The following is a 25,229-nucleotide window of genomic DNA, read 5'->3' as shown; positions in this document are numbered from 1 at the left end:
TTTTTTCTACGTTGTTTTTGGCAATGGGCGTTACAGAAGGTAAAACCCACACACCACATAGATTTACAAATTCAATGTAATTTTTTTACAACACGCAAAATCAAAAAAAGAAAAGAAAAGAAAATAAAATAAAATAAAATAAAAGAAAATAAAAAGCTGGTATGAAATATATAAAAAGGGAAAAAGGAAACGTCCCAAAGTAATTTGAAAAAAAAAATTAAGGCAAAGAAAATAAAAAATCTAAAACTAAATCAAAATTAAATCAGAATTAAATCAAAATTAAATCAAAATTAAATCAGAATTAAATCAGAATTAAATCAAAATTAAATCAGAATTAAAAAAAAAAAATGTCTGGGGAATCAAATGACGAAATCTCACTACCCAAAGCTACCGTTCAGAAAATAATATCAGAAGTATTGGCAGACACAGATGTGACATTCAGTAAAGAAGCAAGAGAAATTATTATAGACGGTGGTATCGAATTCATCATGATCCTATCCTCGATGGCTAGTGAAATGGCTGACAAAGAGGCCAAAAAAACCATATCTCCAGATCATGTGATGTCTGCTCTAGAAGAACTGGAGTTCCCTGATTTCATAGCCCCACTACATCATGTTTTGGATCAACATAAGGAAGTCCAAAAAATTAGACAAGTTAGAGATATGAAGTTTAAAAAAAGTGGCCTAAGTGAAGAAGAGTTGCTACGACAACAAGAAGAATTATTTAGGCAGTCTAGGTCTCGTCTAAATAGTAACAGCGGTGCAAGTTCTAATGATACCGGCGGAGCCGCTGGTGCCACCTAATGCTAGTCATAACAATATTTAAATTAAACATATGTATTTTGCAATTCTTCTTTTTGATAATAAACTAAATTAAATACTACAAAAATATGAAATGTATTAATTTCATAGCAAAATAAAATAAGATTTCCATGTATATATACATATATGTCTTGAAAACAATGTGCTACTACCAATGGATCCAAAAATACAATAAATAACTATCCCTTATCTATTTTCCCGCAACAAAATCCAATATAACTTTCAATGAGTCCAATTTTTCTTGGTTTAATGAACCAATAATGGCAGCATATCTGTCTTGATCATTCATAGCAATAGCACTGAAAAATGAATGTACTTCTTGGAAAACATTTATTTGATCCAAACAGGATTCTTTAAAATCATCGTCAAATTGATCATAAAACTCAGTATCTTCACTCAATCCACCATTTGACAAGCCTTCCCCCTTAACAATAGCTTCATGGTTTCTGATGGCGGCCGGTACTTTTTCTATACTACTGACTAAATTTTCACTCAATTTATTTAAAAATGGTTGCACAATAGGGGGCAAAAATTGTGGTAATTTAAAAATGTTCAAAATTGCCAGAATTTGTAATTTTAAAACAAATACGCCCTTAAAGTCACAATCCAACCAGGTCTGCACAAATGGTAGTAACGAATTTGTTTGTTCTAAGGTTTGAACTGTTTCGATCGGTTTCACTACCAAACATGCTAAAACATATTTGGTAAATGGCTCATTATCTAAATCAAAAGAAGAACTGTATAGATCATCATCATTTTCATCATTAGCCTCTGATTTCTTCATATCTTCACTAACTTTGTTTTTGATTGTAAAGAAAACTTGTATAGTTTTGTCCAACAATGTAATATCCTTATTGCTCAACGCATAAAAACACATGATTCCAAAACAACTCTCAATGAAAAATTCACTATCTAACAAATCATACACTTGGTTAATAACCTGCAAAAAAGCTTGAATATATTCGGGCTTAACACTAGTGTTAGAACCATCTTGTTGCTGAAATCCATAAGTAGCAACAGTTTCCAAAACATCTTCATAATTATCAAAGTAATCCAAACCGTAAGTTTGAAAAGAATCGATTATATCGCAATATAGCTCCCAAATATCGTCATTAAACCCACCATATAAAGCTTTGCTGCTAAGCATCAAGCTATCAAATAGATCCATTGTTTCACTTAAAAATTCAATTTGTGCATTCAATATAACAAATTTCACAACTGGTTTGAATACACTAATCAATGACACTTTACCCATCGACATAACCATGGTAGTCATTGTGGTTAATAAAGCAGAAGCCTGCAATTCTTGGTCATTGTCGCCATCACCACCCTTGCCACTACCAAACACAGATATATCTGTTGCACCATTGTTGCTGTTATTGATCATATCCGTTGCCACTTTGATGTATTGCTGTGCCAAATTACTAGCTAAATCCTGGGCAAATGGTGACAACTCATCAGAAAATCTTTCAACAAATACCTCAATAACTTCACTTAATAAATCAATTTCAAAAATTTTGGATAACTTAAGCAACTTTTCAACCATAGATGGAACTTGCGAGCCAATATGTTGTTTAATAGACGGATTACAAATAACTAACGTACTTAATGCATCAGCCGCTTCAATCTCAATAGGTAACTTGCTATCATCATAATTATCAATGGTATTGGTGCCGTCATCACCCATAAATCTCAAATAAACCTCTTGAAATATTTGACTTAATAAACCCATGTTTTGAAACTCATATTCAGTTGCAGCCAATGTCTCTAAAGCACGTGCACATAAAAATGGACATTGCCCATTGAGCTTTAAGATTGGTAAAACACAGTTTTCGTAAATACCCTCAAAATCTTGTGGTGTTAGAATTTTACATCTTTCAAAGTTGTATAGAAAAGCAGCAGCAATACCTAAGATCTTTAGCCCAGCTTCCTCTTTATAAACACTGTATTTTTCAGTAACATTAAAATTGGTAAAAATGTTTTGTAAAACAGTTAATACCAAGCCAATCTCGTCAAACCTTTTAATACAAATGGCAAAGACCAAATTAGATGCGGCAACATCTGGTGTAGAACCTTCCCTATTTTGATCAAAATATCTTCTAATATACTCCTCAGGATCCTCCTCATACAGGGCAACACTCTCATCTGTGCTAGACATACTTGGAACAACTACATGTGTCAAAATAGCTTCTAAATGAGGCTGAATCAAAGCCCATAGCTCATTAATGGTAACAGTCTTGGTAATAAACTCAATCATATGGTATAAAGAGCCTTCACTTAACCATAATTTATTTGAGCCCCACATCTCGATAATTTGAAAATACTCATTCAAAATATGGGGGACAATGTTAGTTAAAACATGTTGAACAAAATTTTCGGTAATCACTTTAGTTGATCTATGGTATCTTTGTAGCATTCTATTCAAATTGCCAAATGTCCATTTGTTAACTTTACATCTTTTATCTAATGACCTATCCATAGAATCTAAAGCTAGCACTTGTTGAGGCAATGGTATTTTGCATAAAACCAAATGTAACTGGATCCATCTGTCAAAAGCGCCCTCTTCTTGTGCAAAATAGGTCGGATAATTCACCAAACAACCATATTTGAAACATTTTAAAATTAAATACAACAATTCACCAGAATGATAGTCCATGTCAGAATCGGCGTTATTAACCAACTGTTGAGCAAAACTTTCCAAAAGCGGGAAATTTTTGTCGATAAATTTGTCAAGCAAAACTCTTTCTGTGCCAACATTCCATTTGTTGAATTTACAAAATTCAAACATAACTAATAGTCCGGTGTACACTAAATCTTGATTGTTGCCACTCAATAGTTCAAAGGTTGTCTCGGTTAAATCCCATTTACCTTGCTCGGCAATTAAAATGCTTCTAATGGATTCAGTCAAATGAGGTCTTAAGTGACTGTTGTTACACTGAGTAATTAAAACTCTAATTAGATTGGATTTAATTTGTGATTTTTCATCCTCTTGGATTATGTGATCTTTCTTTATGAAAACCAATTTATCATTCCAAGTTTTTAGAATTTTGTTTTTCAAATAAATCGCACTGGACATTCTAATATTCAATGAAAGCGAATCGTCACTAATACTTTGCAATAAGAACAAGCAAAAACCAGGGATTTTTTCTAGTTCATGTAATTGCTTTTCCGCCTGTTTGATTAAAACAGCATTCGACTGAGTTGTTTGTTGAAAAGCATTCAATATGGCCTGTTGATCTAATTGTGACATGTTTGGGGCATAAATGAATTTAAAAAAAAATCTACAGGGGTTTTCTATATGTGCTTATTTTTTTTTTTTTTTTTTTTCTCTTATTTTTTCTTTTTTTTTTTTTTTTTTTTTTTTTTACTTTTTGTTTCGTACTTTTTCTTAACTATTTGTCTTTTTTCTGCTTTAAATGAACCTATCAAAGGTATTTTAGTTTATATATATGTATACTATTATTATTAATGATTGTAATTATAAGTTACTTTATTTATTATTTGAACTCGCATGTTTTGAACAAGTTATATGAATCCTAAGTGTATTTAACAAAATTTCTTTTTATACAGCAAATAAAAAGAGGGAACAAGAACTTTGTAATATAAAATAAACTTTAATAAAAAGAAAATGTTATAATAAATAAAAAAAAAAAAAAAAAAAAGATAAAGTTGCTTATTCGGAAAAAATTCAAAAACCATCAAAAAAAAAAAAGAAAAAAAGAAAAAAAGAAAGAAAGAAAAAAGAAAAAAAAAAAAGAAAAAAGAAAAAAGAAAAAAGAAATTTTTTTTTCCCTCTTTATCACTGAAATATACAATAACGTCAATGCAAACCACAAGACATAAGATGCAAAAAAGTAAAATGGCAAATCTTAAGTGCGTTCTTAACGTCATACTTAAAATATTGTTCTGTGCATTTTTTGTTATTCAACCCTCATATATACATCCAGATGAACATTTTCAGTGCATGGAAATTTTAATGTGGATTTGGAATAAAAATGGATTTGCAGTTGATTTACCTTGGGAATTTGTAGAGGGCGCTAGAAGTTTTGTCCCAATTGTTGTATGGTACTTACCACTTTATTCATTGTTCAATAATTACGACAACACTGTATCTCCCACCCTTCTAATAAAAATTACAAGATTATACAACTTTTTCATATATTTTGCTATATTATTTTTTTACATTAAAGCAAGGGTATTTCCAAACTCAGCAAAACGTAAAAGAAACAAAGTTTTGTTTCTTATTATAACTTCTTATGTCACAATTGCGTACCAATCACATTCCTTTTCAAATGGTATCGAAACAAATCTATTGCTTTTGTCATTATGGTGCATCGACAAATGTGCCGACAAGGCACCCATTTTATCAGGCTCAAATTGTACGAATATTGGCAATAAAAATATATTACCATGGCTCTGTCTTGGGGTTTTAATTAGTATTGGTGTCTTTAATAGGATTACATTTATAGGATTTGTAATTTTGCCATTACTTGTTAAACTTGCTAGAGCTCACAATTTTAATCAAATTTTGATTTCATTATTTACTTTTGCTATAACTTCATATTTGATCATACTTTTCGATACCAAAATGTACTATAAAGAGTGGAGACAACCGCATAGCACCACCTCGCCAATCATAGCACCGTTGAATAACTTTTTGTATAATATTGATATTAAAAACTTGCAAAAACATGGTGTTCATATGAGACTGACCCATTTATTTGTTAACATTCCGCAACTACTAGGCCCATTAATTCTAGTCCTATTTAGCGTCAAATTTCTGTATGTCCTCAATGATATTCACATATTGTCCATTATTGGAAGCTTGGTAATTTTAAGCTGTTTTCCTCACCAAGAACTAAGATTTTTAATACCATTGCAACCTTTATTTATAATATCCATTGTGAAATATTGTAAAATCATTGACAATAAAGGGGTGATAATGAAACTATCAATAATTTTCAATTTATTAATGTACATACTAATGGGTATTTTACATCAAAGGGGAATAATTACAATTTTTGATCAATATGTTCATAGTAATAATAATTTAAGCAATATTCCACAAACCAATTTTATACATATATGGTGGAAAACTTATTCACCTCCAACATGGATGTATTTGAATTCTAATTTGGAGATTTACGATACAGACCCTGAAACAGAGAGGATTGAGCAAAATTTGATATTTGATGATCATCATAGTGCGATATTAAACTTGAAAGGAACTGATATCACCTATGTTTACGAGTTATTTGCGGAAATTCACAATAAAACAAATCAAAACTTTACCATCATCCTACCTTATTCTGTTAATTCTGTACTTTTAGCAAATAATAAAAACAACACGTACACATTTGAGAAGAAATGGAACGATATATATAGTTTAGATATGGATCATTTTAATTTTCAAGATATATCATCCTTTAAGCCTGGAATGGTCGCATACAATGTATTCATACTTTGAGATTATTGTATCGGTAGTTATAGGAAAAAAAATAATGGATTATACAACATATATGAAAGGTATGAAAAAAAAAAAAAACACACTCCTTTCTAAAACGCAGAAACACACACACACACACACACATATATATATCTACACATATATCATTTATAGAAATCAAATTTATCAACATCAGAACCCGTTTTAACTTGAGCAGAATAGGCTTCTTCTAAATCACTTTGCAAAATGACATATCTATTCTTTCTCACGGCTCTTAGTCCCGCTTCTTGCATGATTGCTGCAATAACAGCACCACTCAATGCGTCATTTCTAATAATCAAGGAATCCAAATCAACTTCTGGAGCTAAGCTCATGGTAGAAGCAATGGTACTAAAAATTAAACGACGTTCACGTCTATCCCTCAATGATGGAAATTCGATTTTTCTATCCAATCTACCCGGTCTTAATAAGGCTGGATCTAAAGTATCTGCTCTATTGGTGGCCATAATAACTTTAACATTAGTGCTTTGATCGAAACCATCCATTTGAGTCAATAATTCAATTAGAATACGCTGAACCTCTCGATCTGAACCTGTTTGTGCATCAAAACGCTTCGTAGCAATAGAATCAACTTCATCAATAAAAATAATAGAAGGTGCATTTTCCCTAGCTAATCTGAAAACATCACGAACCATTCTTGGACCTTCCCCTAAATATTTATGGACAAACTCAGACCCATTTACTCTAATAAAATTGGCTTTGGTGCTATTTGCCACTGCTTTCACTAACATTGTTTTACCAGTACCGGGCGGGCCATATAACAAAACACCTCTTGGAGGGTCTATACCTATTTGTTCATATAAATCTTGCTGTGTTAGGGGTAATTCAACGGCTTCTCTAATTTCTTGTTTTTGCATGTCTAATCCACCAACATCTGCATAAGTAACATCTGGCTTTTCATCAGATCCCATAATAGATATACTAGAATCTGAATCGGGTGGTAATATATCAACCAAAGCGTTGGAATGACGATGCAAGGCCACAGAAGTTGATGGCTTTAATAATTCTCTGTCCAATGTGGATAAAATCCTGACAACATAGTTCATACCGGTGGTAGAAGAAATAATACCTGTGCTCTCATCAATCGGTTCCAAAAATTGACCAATGACCAATGGAACTGATTGTATCCTTTTGACTTCTTCTTGTGCCCTCAGCAATTCTCTTTTCAAATGACGGTGTTCATCTTTAATGTATTCCTCTTGCAACGTCAATAGCTCATACTCCTTTTCTAGCTTCTTTAATTTCAAATAAAGGTCATTACTTGATGAATTTTGATTACGGGACGCAGCTAGTTTGGCATATAAAGAATTGCTATTATTTTCTTTTGTAACTTTCAAGTTTTTGGATTCTGTTTTAACTATTCCCAATTCTTCCATTATGATATTACTTATTAGTTTATTTTCCTTTTTTGTTGTGGGCTATTTATTTTAATTGAAAAAAAAAAAAAGATAGATTATTTAATTTACAGGTTCTAATTCTATGTAGTTGTGAAAAGAAGTAATAAAAAGCTGTTGAAAATGAATAGCAAATAAATTTGTTTTTTTTTTTTTGTTAATTTTGTCATTTTGCCACTCCTTTAACTTAAAAAAAAATAAAAAAAATAAAGGTAACCGGGTAAAAACACATAAAAATATCAACAGAAAAAAAAAAAAACAAAAAACTTTCCTCGAGTTAAAAATTGTCGCTGACACTTTGTAAATAATATACTATAAAGCAGTAGAAAACAAAAAAAAAAAAAAAAATGCTAATTACAGAATATAAACCTTATGTATTCTTCAACTACAAATGTTTTTCTTTTCCTTTTTCTTTTTAATTATTATTTTTCTAATAAATAAATACCACTAGGAATCTTTCTTTGTTGCCATTAATGAGAATATATCGTAAAATTTGGATTCAATTATCCTCCACATATAAAGCACGTGTGATTTTACTTCTTTTGAAACTTGTGAAATATAAAAATTGTTAATAATTAAGTTATCTAATTTAATTATTAATTTGATCATGAATTTTAAAATTGGCGATTCTAAACCAATAGAATTACTGTTATTCATCGAAATAATTACATCATCATTAGTTACTTCATTACCATTATCCTCTTTGGTATCATCTTTATCTTCTTCTACAGGCTTTTTATTCAAAAGATCTTCCCCTCCAGCACTATCGCTGCTAGCGTTTAAATCTTGGTTTAGTTTCCCCTTCAAATTATCAAATTCAGTTTCAGATTTAGATAACAAGGCTTTTTCTATTAAGGCCTTGTCTTCTGGCCGATCGTCTAATAAACCCAGAAGTTTGTCAAATCTGACATCTTGTTCAGTTTTGTTTTCTTCAAGGGCTACTTTAACTTTATCTTCGAATGATCTCACCAGCCTTCTCCTTTTCCAAGGTTCCAACAGTAATTGGACGACGACGAATAACAAAATATTAACACTCATTAACATAAAAGTTCCCCATGTGGATGTTCTTCTAATTTTATCAGACCAAATTTGTTCTTCGTGATATCTTGTTAGAATAGCTTTGTACAATTCATTCCCTAAAGATTCCTCCTTTAATTCAGCCTCTTTAAGGGTTTTTGCACAATCCTCCTCCTTTTGCTGATTCTTTGAATCCTCTTTAAACAAAGTGGTAAATCTATTCAAATCTTCTGCATTCCACGAATTTTTCCTTTGTAATAACTCATTCAATTCACTTTGTGATTGTGTTCTAATCAAAAGGGCATGTTCATACTTCTTTTTAGCCTCCTTACCCAATTGTTTCTGATCTTCTAGTTCTTTTTCCATGACTTCAATAGAATTTCTTAATTTTTGAATAGAACTGTAACCAGTGACATCGTTTAACGCTCTTGTAGCTGTAAAAATGGTTTCTTGCAATGAATCCATATAAAAACTTAATTTTCTGGCCCATTGCATTCTTTTTTTTTCTAATTCGGATGGCAAATTTTGGATCTTGGAATGTGTTTTCAAGTCTGTGTTATAATTTAGCCTGGTTGCTTCCTTTTCCTGTTGATCGAACTTCTCATTAGCCTCTTTAATAGCTTTTACTGATTTGTTATATTGTTTTTTGATAGCAGAAGCATATTTTAAAATTAAATCTTTAGTTTTAAAATATTTTAGTTTGGTTTTTTTTAAAATATCGTGTATTTTGCTTTCCATGCTGCCTGATATCTTAGTTATTGCCGTTGATTTATTATTTTCAGCAATTATTTTATTTTCTGGGTTAATATGATTATTTTCTAAGGTGCCCTTAAGGTTGTCAGCGTTATCGGGCTTTGGAATTTTACCAGAATAGTTCCTCTTTAATAAATCGTGAAGTAATAACAATTGAATAGTTTTAGGGGGCTCAGTTTTATCATATTTCTTATACAGCTTACCGTAGTATTTAAACAATTGTAAATTATATTTACGGTGCCTCGTTAATGGAATAGTAGGGGATATTCTAGCTAGCATGGAATTCCAATGTTGAATCAAAGTCATAAATGCAATGGATATGCATAAGTTTTAACTATTTGTATAATGTAAGATTAAAAAGAGGATTTGAAATTCAAAAATAAAGAAAAATAAAAATAGGAAATGGAAAATAAAAAGAAAAAGATTCGAAATATTATGTGCCATTATAAAAAGGTTTAATAATACATGTATATGTATATTTAAATAAAATAATAAAGTACCAAACTAATTTACTCTTTATACTACTCGTTCTGATAGTTATAATTGTCGGTAAATAAAGGTTCAAAATTAACCTTCTGATATCTACGTAGAAATGCATACTCGAGATATATATATATATTTTTTTCCGAGATTTTTGATGAAAATTAAAAAACCAATGAAATTTCAGTAGCTTTTTAAAGTTTTTTCTCTCTCTTTCTTTCTTTTGTAGATAAATAACGATTGTATAACTTTAATTTTATCCGGTACAAATTCGGATATTCGCTGTTTGGAAATAAAATGTTGCAATGATTAATCCAGAGCAACAAAATTCCAACATTCGTCAAAGGTGCCACATGCCATTAAACATTTAGTCAAACATTGAACAAAAGCTAAATAAGTAGTAGAGATTGTTATAACTTCCGGTTATCGCATAATTAAAAGTAATTAAAATTCTAGAAAACTGAGCATGGAACGTATTTCAATCAATTTAAAAACTGCCAAGAAAAATAATCCTAAACGCAATAAAAATATTATTCAAAGAAACAATACCCTCAATAGCATCGATAATAAGGAGGAAGGCAATTCGTTTCCATGTGTTAAAAATGAAAAAATATCATTTGATATTGATAATGAAAGTCTCAAAAATGATAGTGATGCTTTTTTAAATAAACGTAAAAGGAAAAGACAAAAATTGATAAGCAAAATATCTATTAATGAAATTTCTAAATCTAAGTTCAGTGATGATGAGCAATCCTCTAATAAAAAAGAAAAAATAACCATTAAAGCACCCACAGAAATTTTAAATAACGAACAGAAAATTACTTCATTACAAGAATACGAGAAAGTTCCAATTAAACAGTTTGGTATAGGAATACTACGAGGAATGGGTTATGATGGGAATGAGGTGGAAGATGGTGGTAACGTAAAGCAATCCAAAAACATGGTTACAAACAGCAATAATGGTAGCATTTCTACTAGTGATACCATAGCAAAAGGACAAGAATATACAGGGATAGGTGCTAAAGCAACTGACTCTACTATTAATAAACTACATAATCATATCAACAATAAAGACAAAGGTGACGAACGATTTTTTCCTTTAATAAAGATACCAAAACTTTGAAATTGGATGAGAAATAACAAAAGGAAAGAGCTAAAGATAATCAAAACAAAATAACACACTAATCATTAAAAATTCGTTTGTTTCAAGTACTATATACAACTATATACAGATAGCAATTAAATATATATATATATATATATATATATATGCAAATAATAATTTATTTTATTCATACGGAAATACAAAAGTCATAATCAATAATAATAATAATAATAATAATAATAATAATAATAATAATAATAAATTGACCATTATGCGATGGACCCCAATCCTAAAATTAATAATTGAGACATAAAAGTGGCTGTCCATAACTTAGTCCAATCATGATTTTTTTTATATTCCCAGTCTTCTACAACTTTCATTAAATCATAATATAATTCCATCGTTACCATGTCATAAATTTTGGTTTCTTTAAATAATAGTTTATTTCTCAAGTCCTGAACGTTCTCTACCACTCTACACGTCAATATTATTTCATTATTATTAGTATCTCTATCTATATTATGATACTTGATAATTTCTTTACCACCTTCGGAATTATTCCCATCTTCGTCTTCTGGCCATGAAAATACTGTTATTTCCGGATATGAACTTTTGTGTTGTATTTGATCATCAGTAAACGTCCATCCCATATCTCCCAAGGCATTACCGCTATTACGACTACTATTGTTTGCCGGTGATTCATTACTTATATAAGTAGATGAGCGCAGTGATGACAAAAATGGATCACCATATTTTTGCCTCATAGAGTGATACCATGTTTTTTTGGAGTTTACATATGTGATTAAGGGTTTTAATTCATCAAGTTTTAAAATGGTGGCATCATTAGACAAATGTGGGTTTTCAGACGGCAACTTTGCTGACAAATCCTTAAATTTAAATTTGAAATCCATAACTATATACTTGTTGACTTTTGAATCATGATCTTCCATGTTATTGTTAGGGGTATGATCGTTATTGTCAGTATCAACCGATTCTATTTTAGGTATCATTATATCAGCGGTTATTTCCAGTTTACCATCATCAATCCAATTGAAACTTTTTGACCGAGGTAGACCTAAATCCCTAATAGATGTTTGGTCTATCCTTAACCTACTTATTCTTTCCCAGGAAGATGCTAGATCATGCGATAAATCCTTTGTATACGCCAAACTGTGTTGTCTCTTATGAATTGTAAACAAAGAGTCATTTATTGACCCGGAAACCACAGTAGCATTGAAAAAATCAACCATACAATATTTAAATCTTAGCTTGGGCAAAGTCATGTTGAAAATGTTTATGTTTAAATCCTCGTTGTAAATAAAATGACAATCTTGACAGACGATTTTGTTTATTTGGTAATTATGATTCTTAATCCAATTATTGGCCATTGGATCTTCCCATAGATTAATATTCCCCTCAATACCCCTCAAATTTATTTCATTTATTAGGCCCTGGCCATTCAGCCATTTTCTTAAGGATAAAGTTAATTCTAATTTTTTAATTGTTAAATCAAAAAATATTGGTTCACTGCTATTTGCATTTTTAGTCTTTATTCTCAAGCACTTAAATGCTAGAAATCCCTTTCTCCAATTTGGTGAAACATCACCCATAACCACAAATTGTATATTTTTATCTGCGCCCCATTTACTTTTATTCAAAATCATTGATACAAAATCCTTGTTTGTACCTAAAATTTTATCTACGGAAAACAATATCAAGGAAACAAAAGTTGTTGTCCCCAAAATAATCCATAATATTTGAAAAATAAAAAACCAGGAAAATAATGTACTTATTTCGTCTACATTAAAGGGCCTATAATCTTTAATTAACAACCATTTTGATCTAATTCTAAACCTTTCCAAAAAACCCTTTGAATTTTTTAATAACTGCTCTTTCGTTGGTTTAAAAGGTGGTTTCATGGTATAATGCTCATTTAAATCTTCATTGTGATTTTTGTACGTAGCATAATTTAATCTTTGAAAAGTGGAAAAATTATGCGTATTATGCAATTGATAAAATATAGGGGAAAATATTGGTATTTTAGTTATAGGTATTCTAGACACTTTTGTTGTATTTGATAAAAAGTACCTTGAGGTACTATATCTTGTTATTGATGGTAAAACCTTTTTCATGCGTTAATACAGTGAGTTATATATTAATCTTATTATTGTATCAAATGTACTCTATATTATAAACTGTAAATTGTTTGTTCTTTTACCATATATTTAAGTAACTGAGAAATGGTCATTATTAAACTAAGTGTATAATGAAAGCTCTAAATTTGACCTGTTTTGCTTTTAGAAATGCATCATTTTTTTTTTTTTTTATATGCATGGAAAGAAAATTTATTTTACACCCGCAGCTTTCATCAATTAAATCAAACCCTTACCAACCCGCTCGCTCCTATGAAAATATTTGAAGAGAGCAAAAAAAAAAAAAAAATTGCTATAAGGAAACTATTTTGACTTTTTCCTTTCTTTTTTATCGTAAATTTATAAAAGTAGAAATGATATATATATATTTATGTGTCTATACTAACCAAAAACAGAAACTATGTAAGCAATTGAGCAACTTGTTAGATAAAGATTTTCTTTTTTCTATTTTCTTATTTTCTTTCTTTCTTTCTTTCTTTCTTTTTTTTTTTTTTTTTTTATCTTTGCCTGAATCTTATACGCTCACAAATCATAGTTTGTCTAGGTTATTCTATTAATTTGATATTTCATTCTTGTCTGCTTCCAACATGCCAAAATTGTTGTTTTCGCCATTGTCTTTATCTGTATTTGTTTTCAGTCTTGCAAACAATAAATGTTCAATCATATAAACCGCAGCAACACAAATACCCAATCCAGCTAGTCCAGTGCTAAAATATAAAGCAGCTCTATAGCCAAGTAATACATCATCTGGGTGTTTTTTTCTAACTTCTGCTTCAACCGTAGTACCAAAGCCAAGAAACAATGACATCCCATAATTGATCATTGTATTAACTAAGGAGCCGGCCATCCCTTGATTTGCTCTTGGTAATTCATCACTTAATACAATGGAAGAGGATGGAAAAGAAAAATCCATACCAAAACTTAAAATTATCATCATTCCAAAAGTCATTCTGAAAAAGTTTTGATGAACTGGAACAACCGACAACATTGCTGAACCGGTAGTAAAAGCACACATGGAAAAAAATAATAATATTGAAGGATTTATTCTTTTGATGGTAAATCCAACAATTAAAGCAGCACTAAAACCAAATATGAAAAATACAAAGTATGTACCACCCGTCCATAAAGTAGAATAGTGTCTTAAATTTAACAAAATATTAACATAGTAGAACATCCAATTACTAAATGAACCCCAACCCAAAAATACAGCCGTCAAAATTAACAGAAGCCTGTGATTATGAAATATAGCTTTAGGTATCAAGGGGTATTGGGCAAATTTTAATTCATAAATAAAAAACAATATTATGAATACAAATCCTATAATAAGTAAAGCAATACAATATGCTTGATTCCAACCAACTATTGGAGCTTGATTCCAAACAAAATTGAATAAAATTAATCCAACAACACCAATAAAACTACCTATCCAGTCCATCTTAATATTTCTAGTGTTTTTAGGTATATTTGATGGAACACAAAATATAACGGCAATTAAACATAGAAAGCTTAATATAGAATATGCATAAAATGTCCAGGCCCAATTGGAACTATAATGGGCTATCAAGCCTGACCAAAACGTACCACAAGTAGCACCTATAGGAGCACATGCTCCAATTAAACTAATAACCATGTTTTTCTTTTGAGTACCTGGTAAATATATATTGCCAACTATTCCCATAACGTTAGGTAAAATAAATGCAATGCCAAAACCTTGAAAAGCTCTACAAACAATGAAAAACTCTGAATTATGAGCATACATCGAAAGGCCGGCGATAAGGGCCCATATACAAATCATGACGTATCCAAACATTAGGACTTTTTTTAGGCCATATATATCACCTAATTGGCCACTGATCAAAATAAAGGACCCTGACACCAATGGAAACGAAGCCATAAGCCAACTTGATTGTTGAGTACTACTGTTAAAACTTTTACTCAAGACATTAAATAAAGTTAATGTCTGAGTAGTACCACTTTGATTCAAAACCTGTGTTAACATTGCTGTCATGATAAATAGATATTCTTTTAGTGCGCTCCCTTGGAAATAATGTTCCCTGGGATTTGTAATTGTTGAAGCCGCATATTCAAAGTTACTGTCTTGAGCCGGCTGATCCTCCTTGGTGATATTGACATCATTATATTCTTCAGTGCTATTACTTGTACTATATGTACTTCTGCTGCTAACACTATCAACAATGGAAGCAACGTTATTATTGTCACGATTTTCCATGTGGGAAGGTTTTTTTGTTTCTTTGTTTTTAATCCTGTTTAGCTTTTATTATTTAAAATTAAGATAGTATAATACTAAAAAGATGAGAAATATATTTTTTTTTACTTTTACTTTTACTTGAACTATCTGGTGTATATATATATCAATGGGTTAACATTTTAATGCAAGAATGCAAGATTCGATACTAAGTTGTAATATTATAATTGATAGTGATATATATATTATTATGCTTACATGTTTACGCATAAGTATATACGACCATGAATCTAAATACTCGTAAATTACGTGTTTTTTTTTCATTAATAATACTTAGTAATATTTTTATTATAAATTTGTAATTTGCAATTTGTAATTTGTAATAAAATATAAAAAAAAGGTAAAAAGGAGATAAAGGGAAATTAAAGGAATTAAAAAAAGAAAAAAAAGAAAAGAAAAAAAAAGAAAAAAGAAAAGAAAAAAAAAAAAAATACAAAGCCCTAAATAATAAAAGTGCAAGTCTGTTTAGGGCTGTGTATTTAAATCTAGGACCAATTGTACTCAATACTCATAATTAAGTCATCTTTACAATTTATATAAATACCACAATCGTTGACAAAATAATTACTAGTACTCACAGAACCACCAGTACCAATATCTGTATCCCAGTTGACAACATCCCATTTCAATCCCTTTGTCAAGTTGATTGTTGTTGGTTTACCAATTGGCAAAATGCCACAGGATCCACAATTTTGAAAAAAGGTCGAATCATATTGTAAAAAGCAACCACCATCATCATGACCAGCTATACTAAATATTATATCAGCCTTAGTGATAAATAACAACTCTCCATTTTTACAATGATAATTATCGTATAAATGGTGTATTGATTGTATAGTTTGATCAAATCGTCCACCAATACCATTAATGCATACAATTTGACATCTACTAAAAATATTGTTTTGGTTCATATGCTTTTTAAACAACGTGTGTATACCTTTTTCTAATTCAACACCATAGTTGTTTGACCTGTCGCCTTGAAATATCTGGTCCAATGGATCATCTTTAGAAGATAATGAAAGGAAGTACGTATAACATAGATGCAAACTTTTAGTTAAATCTGATGAATATTGAGTTTTCTGCTGGATTATTTTCACTTTATGCCTACTGTAAAAATCAGCAATTTCAGGTTTCAAAGAATCCAGATCTCCTATTATAAAATTAGGTAAATACTTTTCAACCAAGACAGTATCTATGGAAGTCGTGATATTTTGTTCTTTTGTTAAAAATTCAAACAACCTATTGGCACCACCATCTGCGCAAATTTTTAATTTATAATTTTCCCATATTTTCGTAAACAGCTTAAAAGTTATGTCAAATTCTTGATTTAAGATGATTATCGCCGATGTCTCAGGTGGGTTAAAAATATTTGATAAATTAATTATTTCTGCGGTAGGGTAATTTTGAGGTATATCATCTATATGAACCACATCTTTGTCATTTTCAATGGTTAAATTTTTGGTTTCCTCACTTTTATTGGTATATGACATATGGTGAGTCTTTGACCTGTTTATATTATGGATAGATAGTTTTTTTTTTTTTTTTTTTTTTTTTTTTTGTGTGGTGTTTTAAACCGTAAATGTAAACTCTTTATTCTTTGTTAGTTCAAATGTTGATGATATAAACTTTAATACTTTTTATTTGCTATCTGCTAATTTATATACCTGTGTGTGGTTGGGCTTTAAAATACCTTTTTGTTGTTTTTTTTTTACAAATTATATGAATATTTTTTTGTATCTTTTTATTTTTTTTATATTAACTGGAAAAAAGAAAAAAAAAAACTACATACAATTCTTTTAATTTTAATTTTTTTTTTATTACTGAATGATTATATCAAAAAAAAAGTATGCAAAATTATAAGAATAATAAATTTTTATTTTTTATTTTTTCTTTTTTCTTTTTCATGTCTGCAATAGCTGATGAAACTTAACCATACAACAGTAAATAATAATAATAATAATAATAATAATAATAATAATAACACAAGTGCTAAAAGTAACGCATGCTCTACGGTCATTGTAACTCCTACATATGCTAATAATAATAGTACCACTACTTTAAAAACAATTGCAGCTACTAAAATAACACAAATGACCAGTAATAATAACCCGATTTCTACAACTGTTACCAGTTCTAGTGGCCCAAACGACTCAAAATATAAATACAGAGTTGAAATTCAACAAATGATGTTTGTTAGTGGAGAAACTAATGATCCTCCAATTTCAACAACATCATTGATTGAAGATATAGTTAGGGGTCAAGTTATAGAAATTCTAATGAGGGCTAATCAGACAGCCCATTGTAGAGGCTCCAAGAATATCCTACCTGAGGATGTGATTTTCTTGATGAGACATGATAAAGCTAAGGTTAATAGATTAAGGACGTATTTAAGTTGGAAAGATTTACGGAAGAATGCCAAGGACCAAGATAACAATGTATCCCTTGGTGGTACCAGTGGTGGACCTGGGGGCAGTAGTAACGATACGCATAACCCGAATAATGGTGCTGGCGATGATGTTTTGTTAGAAGATGGTAAAGATAAAAATGCACCCACCAAATTGAAAAAATCAACAATTAAATTACCTTGGGAACTGCAATTTATGTTTAACGAACAGCCTTTGAATAATAACAATGATGCTGATGATGAAGACGAAGATGAAAGAGAAGCACATTTAGAAACCATGAAAAGGTTGAAAATTGCAGATGATAGAACTAAAAATATGACCAAGGAAGAATATGTTCATTGGAGTGATTGTAGGCAAGCAAGTTTTACCTTTAGAAAGGCTAAAAGGTTTAGAGATTGGAGTGGTTTGAACCATTTAACCGAAGGTAAACCGCATGATGATGTTATTGATATTTTAGGATTTCTAACCTTCGAGATTGTTTGTTCATTGACTGAGACTGCTTTGAAAGTTAAGGCTAAAGAAGAAAGAATGAATAAACAAAAGGAGAGAAATAATCATAATAATACTAACAATAAAAAGAGGAAGAAACACGAAAGCAACTCAAGTAAGATTATCAAAGATGAAAAACAAGCAGCAGATCAGGATGACAGTGACGTTGATGATGGATACTATGATTACGATAATGAGGAAGGAGAAAGAGATAGCAATGCTTATAATAAGAAAAGAAGAAAAAGACTATTTGATGGTCCGGATAACGCAGTTAACCCTATAAAACCCAAGCACATAGAAGAGTCCTGGAGGATATTACAAATTGTTGATTTGAAGCACAGAGCTTTAACTAATTTTAAAGGAGGTAGGTTAAAAACACGTCCAATAATTATGTAGTGATCTTATATCTTCGTCTAATGAACAGCTCTGATTATTTTTTACTATTTATATAAACGTTTAGTAGATCTTTGGGGTCATGATTGAACCACACTGGTTCTAGGAGCTTATTTTCCAACAAGTACTCAAAAATTTCATTTTTACTCCATTCGGGGAATTTAGTTTTCAAATGGGTAAATAGATGCATATTTTTATTTTTTGAGTTTTCATCTACTGTGGCAAATTCTAAAATAGCAGGAAGAATAAAGGTTTTCAATTCTCTAATTTCTGGATGAGCAATTAGAATTCCAGTTTTAACTTGATCCATTGAATTTTCAGAAAGCCTGTCACTGTCCGAGTTTTCGCTGTGCCTTCCAAAATACCTTAAAAGTTCATATTTTTTCCTTTTAGAATACCTAGTTCTCTGAATCCTTCCGTACTGCTCCGACAATTTTTGCCTATCAGTTACTTTTTTGCTTAAATACAACATTGATTTATCAAACATGCGAACAAAATTATCAGGAACACGCCAATCTTCAATATAATTGAGCCTAGTCAATTCTTTATAAATATATTTTCCAATATTTAGTTCATACTCTTCCAAAGCGTTCATATTATTATAATCTGTGTATCTTTTCATGTAACATATCAAAGTGTCTGGGTTTATTTTACAATGATCTTGCCCATTAGATAATTGTATAAGCTCTGTCGCTTTTCTCAAATTCGATTTATTTTCAACATTTTTTGACAAAACATCAGTTAAAGAGAGATTATTGTGGAACTCAGAATAGTCTTGTAAACTGATTAACCCTTCATCATTTCTCTCTCTTAAATTTTCGGGCTGTTCCTGTATTGTAAACTGCTTCCCCATGCATATGAATTGTAATTCCATAAAAATTTTTCTGATATCAGAATGATATTTTTTGTTCAAATATGTTATAACCTCTATTGGAAGTGATATGTTGTTTTTATTCAAAGAAGATTGGCAATATTTAATTAATTGTTCATCATCTGGTTTAGGTATTTCAAATAATCCCATTTCCAATTCACAACAGTACCGGAGGTTCATTGGGATATAATTTATATCTCTACATGTTAAAATTACCGGTTTCCTGCTAACTTCTAAAACTTTTTCTACACAATTCCAAAAAAATTTATCATTCTCTTTTATTAGTACATCTACATCATCGAAAAGTATAACTCCTCTACGCTTTCCTGTATTGGTTGTGAAAGTATTGAGGTCGTTGCCAAAGTTAGTATTAGTGTTGGAGGTAATCTGTTCCTGATTAAGAAAATATGAAGTTGATGCCTCTACAACTGTAGACGTAATATCTTTTTTACCTCGATTGATACCACTGTTTATTTCAAAAATATCACAGTCCTTTAAACATGTGCTAATTAATGCGTTTTTCCCTACATTTTCACCGTAAACTATGATTATCGGAACATAATCAATTATACTCCCCTCACATCCACTTTCCTTAATTTCCTCATATAAAAACTCATCGGGAACTATAAAGTCGTCAAATTCGGTTGTTGTGTTAGTCTTGTTGTTGTTATAATTGTTTTTCAGTTTATTTCTAGTATTTGTAGTTTTCAATTTATCAAAACTTTTCTCCAAATAATCCAAAAAGTGATCAGCGAATTTTCTAGGGATCAATAAATCGCTAACATTTTCCGGTTTAAAATAATTACACCATAACGAAGTTATGTTTTCAAAACATTCAGGTTTTATATTAATGGGATATTTTTCATGATTTGTACTTGACGTTGACCCTTTGTTTCCCAGATACTGGTCTGGCAATGTATTGTGAACAAAATTTTCATCTTTTTGCAAACATTCTTTTACACTTTTTTTTTTGTCTAAAAATGTTAAATAATCATTATTCATCCCATTATAATCGAAGATTTGGGAAGTGTATCCAACATGTTGTAATTTGGGGAATAACGGTAATTTCATTCGTTCATCTTTTGAAACAGTACTATATCTCTTGAACTCTATGGCACTATTCCCCGATAATATACTCGTTAATTTTTTTTTTGCATTTTGAATTTTTATTTTTTTTTGTTGTTTTTCAGATGCGGTTAGTGTTGTGCTATTATTACCATTTAGAAGTGAAGTAATTAATTTTTTCTTATGAGATCCGACGTTTTCACTGTTGAACTTGGAAACATTTGTATCCTGAAATTGACTAGTATCGTCTAAAATTTCGATTATATCTTTTTCATTCGTAATGGATGCAGTTTTTCTTTTTTTCTGACAAGATAATATATCCTTGATAGAAATTTTATTATTGTGATCATTATTAGTATGGGAATTACTTTTAAGGACTTCCTGATCTGTTATAGGACCAGTCTTGTCATTTTTTATTGTTTTCGTTTGGCTGGATTTTTGTTCTGTTTTTTCTTTTGGCATTAAGTCATTCTCCTCTATCATCAATGGAGAAGACAATTCGAGGTCCAATGTGTCCTGCGTATTAGGGTTAAGATCAGTAGTGTTTACAACAGTATTAGCTGCATCAACTGTACTATTTACTTCGATAAACAATGGGGTACTAGTGCTAGAAACATAGATTTCATCGGATGGTGTATTTTGCTCAATAAAATTATCAGGCTTGGTCCTTTTAACTCTCGGTTCAAACAAATCATCTATATTTCTCACCTTTTTTTTTGAGACAACCATTATCTTAGAATTTACCACTGCCTTTATTTTTATCTACTTTATCTGTACATTGAATTTTATTAAAAAGAACATTCTACATGAAGATTATTTTTAGGATTTAAAGTTAAAAATAAACAGGTAACTTTTTTTTTCCCATACAAAAAGGAAATGCATTAAAAAAAAAGTAAAAGTCTAAATTTTTTCTTTTCTCCAAGATAAATCATGTAAAATAAGCGTAAAGAATTTGTTCATCGCGTCAGTTTTTTAGGAATTGTAGAAAAATAAACCAATACCAAAGCCCAAAAAAATTGATTTAAACTGCAACCGTTTAATAAAAAAAAGAATGTAGAGATGGATTACATACTTTACTATAAAATAACAAGAAAGAAAGAAAATGTTGAAATAAAAGTTTTTTTTTTTTTTTTTTTTTTTCCTTTTTAATACTAGATGTTAATATATGAACATGCCCGGTTCTTAGTAGTATCAATAATATTATACAAATAGAAACTTATCCAGCATCCGCGCATTTAAGAATTCAATAACGTTCTTTTAATCTTGATGCCACTGTACGTAAATTACCATAAACCTTACCTGGTGGACTACCTAAAATCAAACTTACCACAGCTTCTCTGGCCATTCTAATATGGGTGAAGCCACCCAAAATATGGATTTTAGAGTCAGCCAAAACAATTCTTGTTCTTGTAGCATTCTCAATAGCAAATTTAGTTTTACCGTCTTTCCCAGCAATACGACCAATGGCTCTACTTAAATGGTCTCCGTTTAATGTCTTAACGTCTTTAATTTCAAAAGTTTCAATATATAAATCGTCTAACCTTAACAAAGCGATGGAATCGTCCAAGTCAAACCCCAAAGTAAAAGCTTTAATAAAATCTGCACCTTTTTGTAATGCACCTGGATCAGTAGTGAATTTAGGGTTTGTTCTTAATTCTACAGATTTGCTTTTCAAATTCATACGAACTTGTAATTTCAAATGATCAACGAGTGGTGGATAGATTTTGGTCCAATTGTTCTTCAATGGAGTCATTCTATGTGGCGGAACGGGTATTTTTCTGGATTCTAATTTAATTTTATTATCAGTTTTATTAGCAGCAGAGGTAAATCTGGGTTTACCCTCTTCGTCGAATACTACATTCTTGTTTTGACCTTTTTGTTGGTCTATGTCCATTTGCTCATTATGGTTGTCATTACTGGTATCATTATCTATTAATAAATCATCATCTTCATCATCACTTTGTTCAACAGGTTTTGTATTGTCTGTACCAACAATCCTAGAAAGTGGCTGTGAATTTGCTGTAGGTTCACTTAATAAAGCATCTCTAAAAGTTTTTTTAATAGCTGTAGGGGCAACCATTGCTGAAGACACGGATATATATATATATGTGTATGTTAAAGTTGTATTTTAGACAGTTTGACTGTATTTTTTTTTTTTGAAACTGTGGAAATAATAAAATATTAGTCAAAGGCTTTATGGAAAGTCGAAATTATTGTTATATTATATTATAAAAATAAATAAAAGAAAAGAGAAAAAAAAAAAAAAAAAAAAAAGAAATGGTCAAAAAAAAAAAAAAAAAAAAAAAAAAAAAAAAAAAAAAAAAAAATTTACAATAATTTTGATTGTCCGTTGTATACTTTATCCAGGGGGTCCACGGTATCCGCTAATCTATTCACTGAAAAAAAAAAAAAAAAAAAAAAAAAAATAATTACGTTTCTCGTGATATTTCCATTGATTTTTGTGCTTATATAGTAAACGAATAATACTTAATATTATAGATCTAGTCGAACTTACAACAAATATATAATAATAACTGAATTTTAAAATTGAAAAAAAAAAAAAAGGAAAAAAAAAAAAAAAAAAAAAAGGAAAACTATTTACGTATCATCATAATCAGAAAGAAAAACCATCCTTTTTCATTTCTTTTCCCTGAATTGTTTCAATAAAGCTTCACCCAAGAAACCTGGAGATTCAACAACATCAATACCAGCATCTCTCAAAGCCTTCTTTTTGTAAGCAGCAGTAGAACTAGAACCACTGACAATGGCACCGGCATGACCACAACGCACACCTTTCAATGTACTAGCAACTTCACCAGCAATAAAGGAAGCAACTGGCATCTTGTTTGGACCAGAGTTAAATTCCTTTAAAAATTCGGCAGCTTCGACTTCAGCGGCACCACCAATTTCACCCAATAAAATAATACCTTCAGTTTGTGGATCATCTCTGAAATATTTCAAGGCATCGATGAAATCGGTACCTGGGAAAGCATCACCACCCATACCAATAACTAAAGATTGACCCAATCCAGCTTGAGTAGTTTGTTGAACAGCTTCATAAGTTAAAGTACCACTCTTAGAAACGATACCAATCTTACCTGGTGAAAAAATTGAAGTAGGTTGAATACCAACTCTGACTTTAGCACCTGGATTCAAAATACCTGGACAATTTGGACCCACTAATCTGGATTTAGTTTGAGATTTCAACATTTCGGAAATGTAAACCATCTCCTGTTGAGGAATACCTTCAGTAACAGTGATAATTAATGGAACTTCGGCCTCGATAGCTTCTTTGACGGCACTAGCAGCAATTGGAGGTGGAACAAAAATACCAGTGACAGTAGCACCAGTATCATTGACTGCCTCATCAACAGTAGCATAAACTGGCTTACCCAAATGGGTTTGGCCAGCCTTCTTTGGATTGGTACCACCAACAATATTAGTACCATACTCTAAGGATAACTTAGAATGGAAAGTGGCCTGCTTACCAGTGAAACCTTGAATAATAACTTTGTCCCCTTCTTTTAAACTCAAATTCTTAATGGTTTGGTCATATGGAACTGTTGGACGAGAATAGTATCTTTTAACTAATTGTTTAGCGGATTGTCTGAACATTTTGGGTGCTATGTTAATATAGGGTGTTTTGTTTATTTATTTATTTATTGTTTGTTTGATTTTTTCTTTTCTATAGAACAAACAAGTATGTTAGAAAATATTAGTAATTATTAAAAATAAACTGTTAAATATATATATTAATAATAAAATTAAATTAAAAAAGTATGGTTTAAAGGAATTTTACACAAGACTTAAAATAATGAGGGGAGAAAGATGAATTCAGTTAAATGTAGGAGAGAGAAAATATATATATATATATATATATAAAATACAGATACAAAAAAATGGATAAGAATAGAAAGAAAGGGAGAGAGAAAAAAAAGAAAAATATATATTTGAAAGGTAAAACTAAGAACAAATCTGAATTAATACTTGAATTTAATTCATTTATATATGTATATATTTATGATATTTTTTTTTCCAATTTTTCTAAATTACATTTTTTATTTTTTTAACTTCGGCAGTTTGTTATTTTGATTTAGTTTTCCATGATTTGGATATAAGGTTTAAATCAAAATCATCATAATCTAATCACGTATAATTTCATTGTTTATGTGCTTTTTTTTGTTTTTTAATCGCTTGTCCTTTTTTTTTATTTTTTTTTTAAAAAAAAGAAAAACAAATATTTGTTTATTTATTTTATTCAACTTTTTTTAATCTTTTCCTTCTTCCGCTTCCTCTCGCCCATTTAACGTTAAGGTATAACATTAAGTGATTTTTGAGTTACAGTTGAGCCTATTTCATATGCTTTTACTGGTATATTTCTTAGGCAAAAAGAATTCTATAAAAAAAAAAAAAATTAATAATAATAAAAGGACACGGTTATCTGTCTGGAAAGTAAGCAAAACGAAATGATGTTCGGGTACCTAACATATTATCTATGTCTATGCATATAT

At 30.2% G+C, this 25,229-nt stretch overlaps 13 protein-coding genes across 13 annotated transcripts; 4 read left to right on the top strand and 9 right to left on the bottom strand.

Annotated features, from left to right (window-relative positions):
- Positions 1 to 347: 347 nt before the first annotated feature.
- On the top strand, positions 348 to 803 carry NCB2 (negative cofactor 2 transcription regulator complex subunit NCB2; the record flags this gene model as incomplete). Its single annotated transcript, XM_046077839.1, has 1 exon — positions 348 to 803. One exon carries the CDS (start codon positions 348 to 350, stop codon positions 801 to 803), a length of 456 nt encoding a protein of 151 aa, XP_045934229.1.
- A 208-nt stretch (positions 804 to 1,011) lies between these two features.
- Positions 1,012 to 4,071, bottom strand: SXM1 (Sxm1p; the record flags this gene model as incomplete). Its single annotated transcript, XM_046077838.1, has 1 exon — positions 1,012 to 4,071. One exon carries the CDS (start codon positions 4,069 to 4,071, stop codon positions 1,012 to 1,014), a length of 3,060 nt encoding a protein of 1,019 aa, XP_045934228.1.
- A 573-nt stretch (positions 4,072 to 4,644) lies between these two features.
- Positions 4,645 to 6,288, top strand: SMP3 (glycosylphosphatidylinositol-alpha 1,2 mannosyltransferase; the record flags this gene model as incomplete). The annotated part of the gene is made up of 2 exons (XM_046081455.1): positions 4,645 to 5,603; positions 5,826 to 6,288. The coding sequence occupies 2 exons, from the start codon at positions 4,645 to 4,647 to the stop codon at positions 6,286 to 6,288; spliced, it is 1,422 nt and encodes a 473-aa protein (XP_045934227.1).
- A 143-nt stretch (positions 6,289 to 6,431) lies between these two features.
- RPT3 (proteasome regulatory particle base subunit RPT3) lies at positions 6,432 to 7,703 on the bottom strand (the record flags this gene model as incomplete). The annotated part of the gene is made up of 1 exon (XM_046077837.1): positions 6,432 to 7,703. One exon carries the CDS (start codon positions 7,701 to 7,703, stop codon positions 6,432 to 6,434), a length of 1,272 nt encoding a protein of 423 aa, XP_045934226.1.
- Positions 7,704 to 8,168: 465 nt separating this feature from the next.
- Positions 8,169 to 9,797, bottom strand: SHE9 (She9p; the record flags this gene model as incomplete). The annotated part of the gene is made up of 1 exon (XM_046077836.1): positions 8,169 to 9,797. The coding sequence occupies one exon, from the start codon at positions 9,795 to 9,797 to the stop codon at positions 8,169 to 8,171; it is 1,629 nt and encodes a 542-aa protein (XP_045934225.1).
- Positions 9,798 to 10,437: 640 nt separating this feature from the next.
- SPP2 (spliceosome ATPase-activating subunit SPP2) lies at positions 10,438 to 11,094 on the top strand (the record flags this gene model as incomplete). Its single annotated transcript, XM_046077835.1, has 1 exon — positions 10,438 to 11,094. The coding sequence occupies one exon, from the start codon at positions 10,438 to 10,440 to the stop codon at positions 11,092 to 11,094; it is 657 nt and encodes a 218-aa protein (XP_045934224.1).
- A 251-nt stretch (positions 11,095 to 11,345) lies between these two features.
- Positions 11,346 to 13,208, bottom strand: MDM32 (Mdm32p; the record flags this gene model as incomplete). The annotated part of the gene is made up of 1 exon (XM_046077834.1): positions 11,346 to 13,208. The coding sequence occupies one exon, from the start codon at positions 13,206 to 13,208 to the stop codon at positions 11,346 to 11,348; it is 1,863 nt and encodes a 620-aa protein (XP_045934223.1).
- Positions 13,209 to 13,782: 574 nt separating this feature from the next.
- On the bottom strand, positions 13,783 to 15,459 carry SCDLUD_003261 (MFS transporter; the record flags this gene model as incomplete). Its single annotated transcript, XM_046077833.1, has 1 exon — positions 13,783 to 15,459. One exon carries the CDS (start codon positions 15,457 to 15,459, stop codon positions 13,783 to 13,785), a length of 1,677 nt encoding a protein of 558 aa, XP_045934222.1.
- Positions 15,460 to 15,980: 521 nt separating this feature from the next.
- THI80 (thiamine diphosphokinase) lies at positions 15,981 to 16,985 on the bottom strand (the record flags this gene model as incomplete). The annotated part of the gene is made up of 1 exon (XM_046077832.1): positions 15,981 to 16,985. The coding sequence occupies one exon, from the start codon at positions 16,983 to 16,985 to the stop codon at positions 15,981 to 15,983; it is 1,005 nt and encodes a 334-aa protein (XP_045934221.1).
- Positions 16,986 to 17,414: 429 nt separating this feature from the next.
- Positions 17,415 to 18,785, top strand: SPT3 (transcriptional regulator SPT3; the record flags this gene model as incomplete). The annotated part of the gene is made up of 1 exon (XM_046077831.1): positions 17,415 to 18,785. The coding sequence occupies one exon, from the start codon at positions 17,415 to 17,417 to the stop codon at positions 18,783 to 18,785; it is 1,371 nt and encodes a 456-aa protein (XP_045934220.1).
- A 34-nt stretch (positions 18,786 to 18,819) lies between these two features.
- Positions 18,820 to 21,447, bottom strand: ELG1 (Elg1p; the record flags this gene model as incomplete). Its single annotated transcript, XM_046077830.1, has 1 exon — positions 18,820 to 21,447. The coding sequence occupies one exon, from the start codon at positions 21,445 to 21,447 to the stop codon at positions 18,820 to 18,822; it is 2,628 nt and encodes an 875-aa protein (XP_045934219.1).
- Positions 21,448 to 21,961: 514 nt separating this feature from the next.
- On the bottom strand, positions 21,962 to 22,798 carry PNO1 (Pno1p; the record flags this gene model as incomplete). The annotated part of the gene is made up of 1 exon (XM_046077829.1): positions 21,962 to 22,798. One exon carries the CDS (start codon positions 22,796 to 22,798, stop codon positions 21,962 to 21,964), a length of 837 nt encoding a protein of 278 aa, XP_045934218.1.
- Positions 22,799 to 23,355: 557 nt separating this feature from the next.
- Positions 23,356 to 24,333, bottom strand: LSC1 (succinate--CoA ligase (GDP-forming) subunit alpha; the record flags this gene model as incomplete). The annotated part of the gene is made up of 1 exon (XM_046077828.1): positions 23,356 to 24,333. One exon carries the CDS (start codon positions 24,331 to 24,333, stop codon positions 23,356 to 23,358), a length of 978 nt encoding a protein of 325 aa, XP_045934217.1.
- Between the last annotated feature and the right edge of the window lie 896 nt (positions 24,334 to 25,229).

This window comes from Saccharomycodes ludwigii, chromosome IV, assembly GCF_020623625.1.
Source record: "Saccharomycodes ludwigii strain NBRC 1722 chromosome IV, whole genome shotgun sequence".
Classification (NCBI taxonomy): Eukaryota; Fungi; Ascomycota; class Saccharomycetes; order Saccharomycodales; family Saccharomycodaceae; genus Saccharomycodes; species Saccharomycodes ludwigii.
Note: the sequence above shows the minus strand (reverse complement) of the source record. Positions and strands in the feature narration are given on the sequence as shown.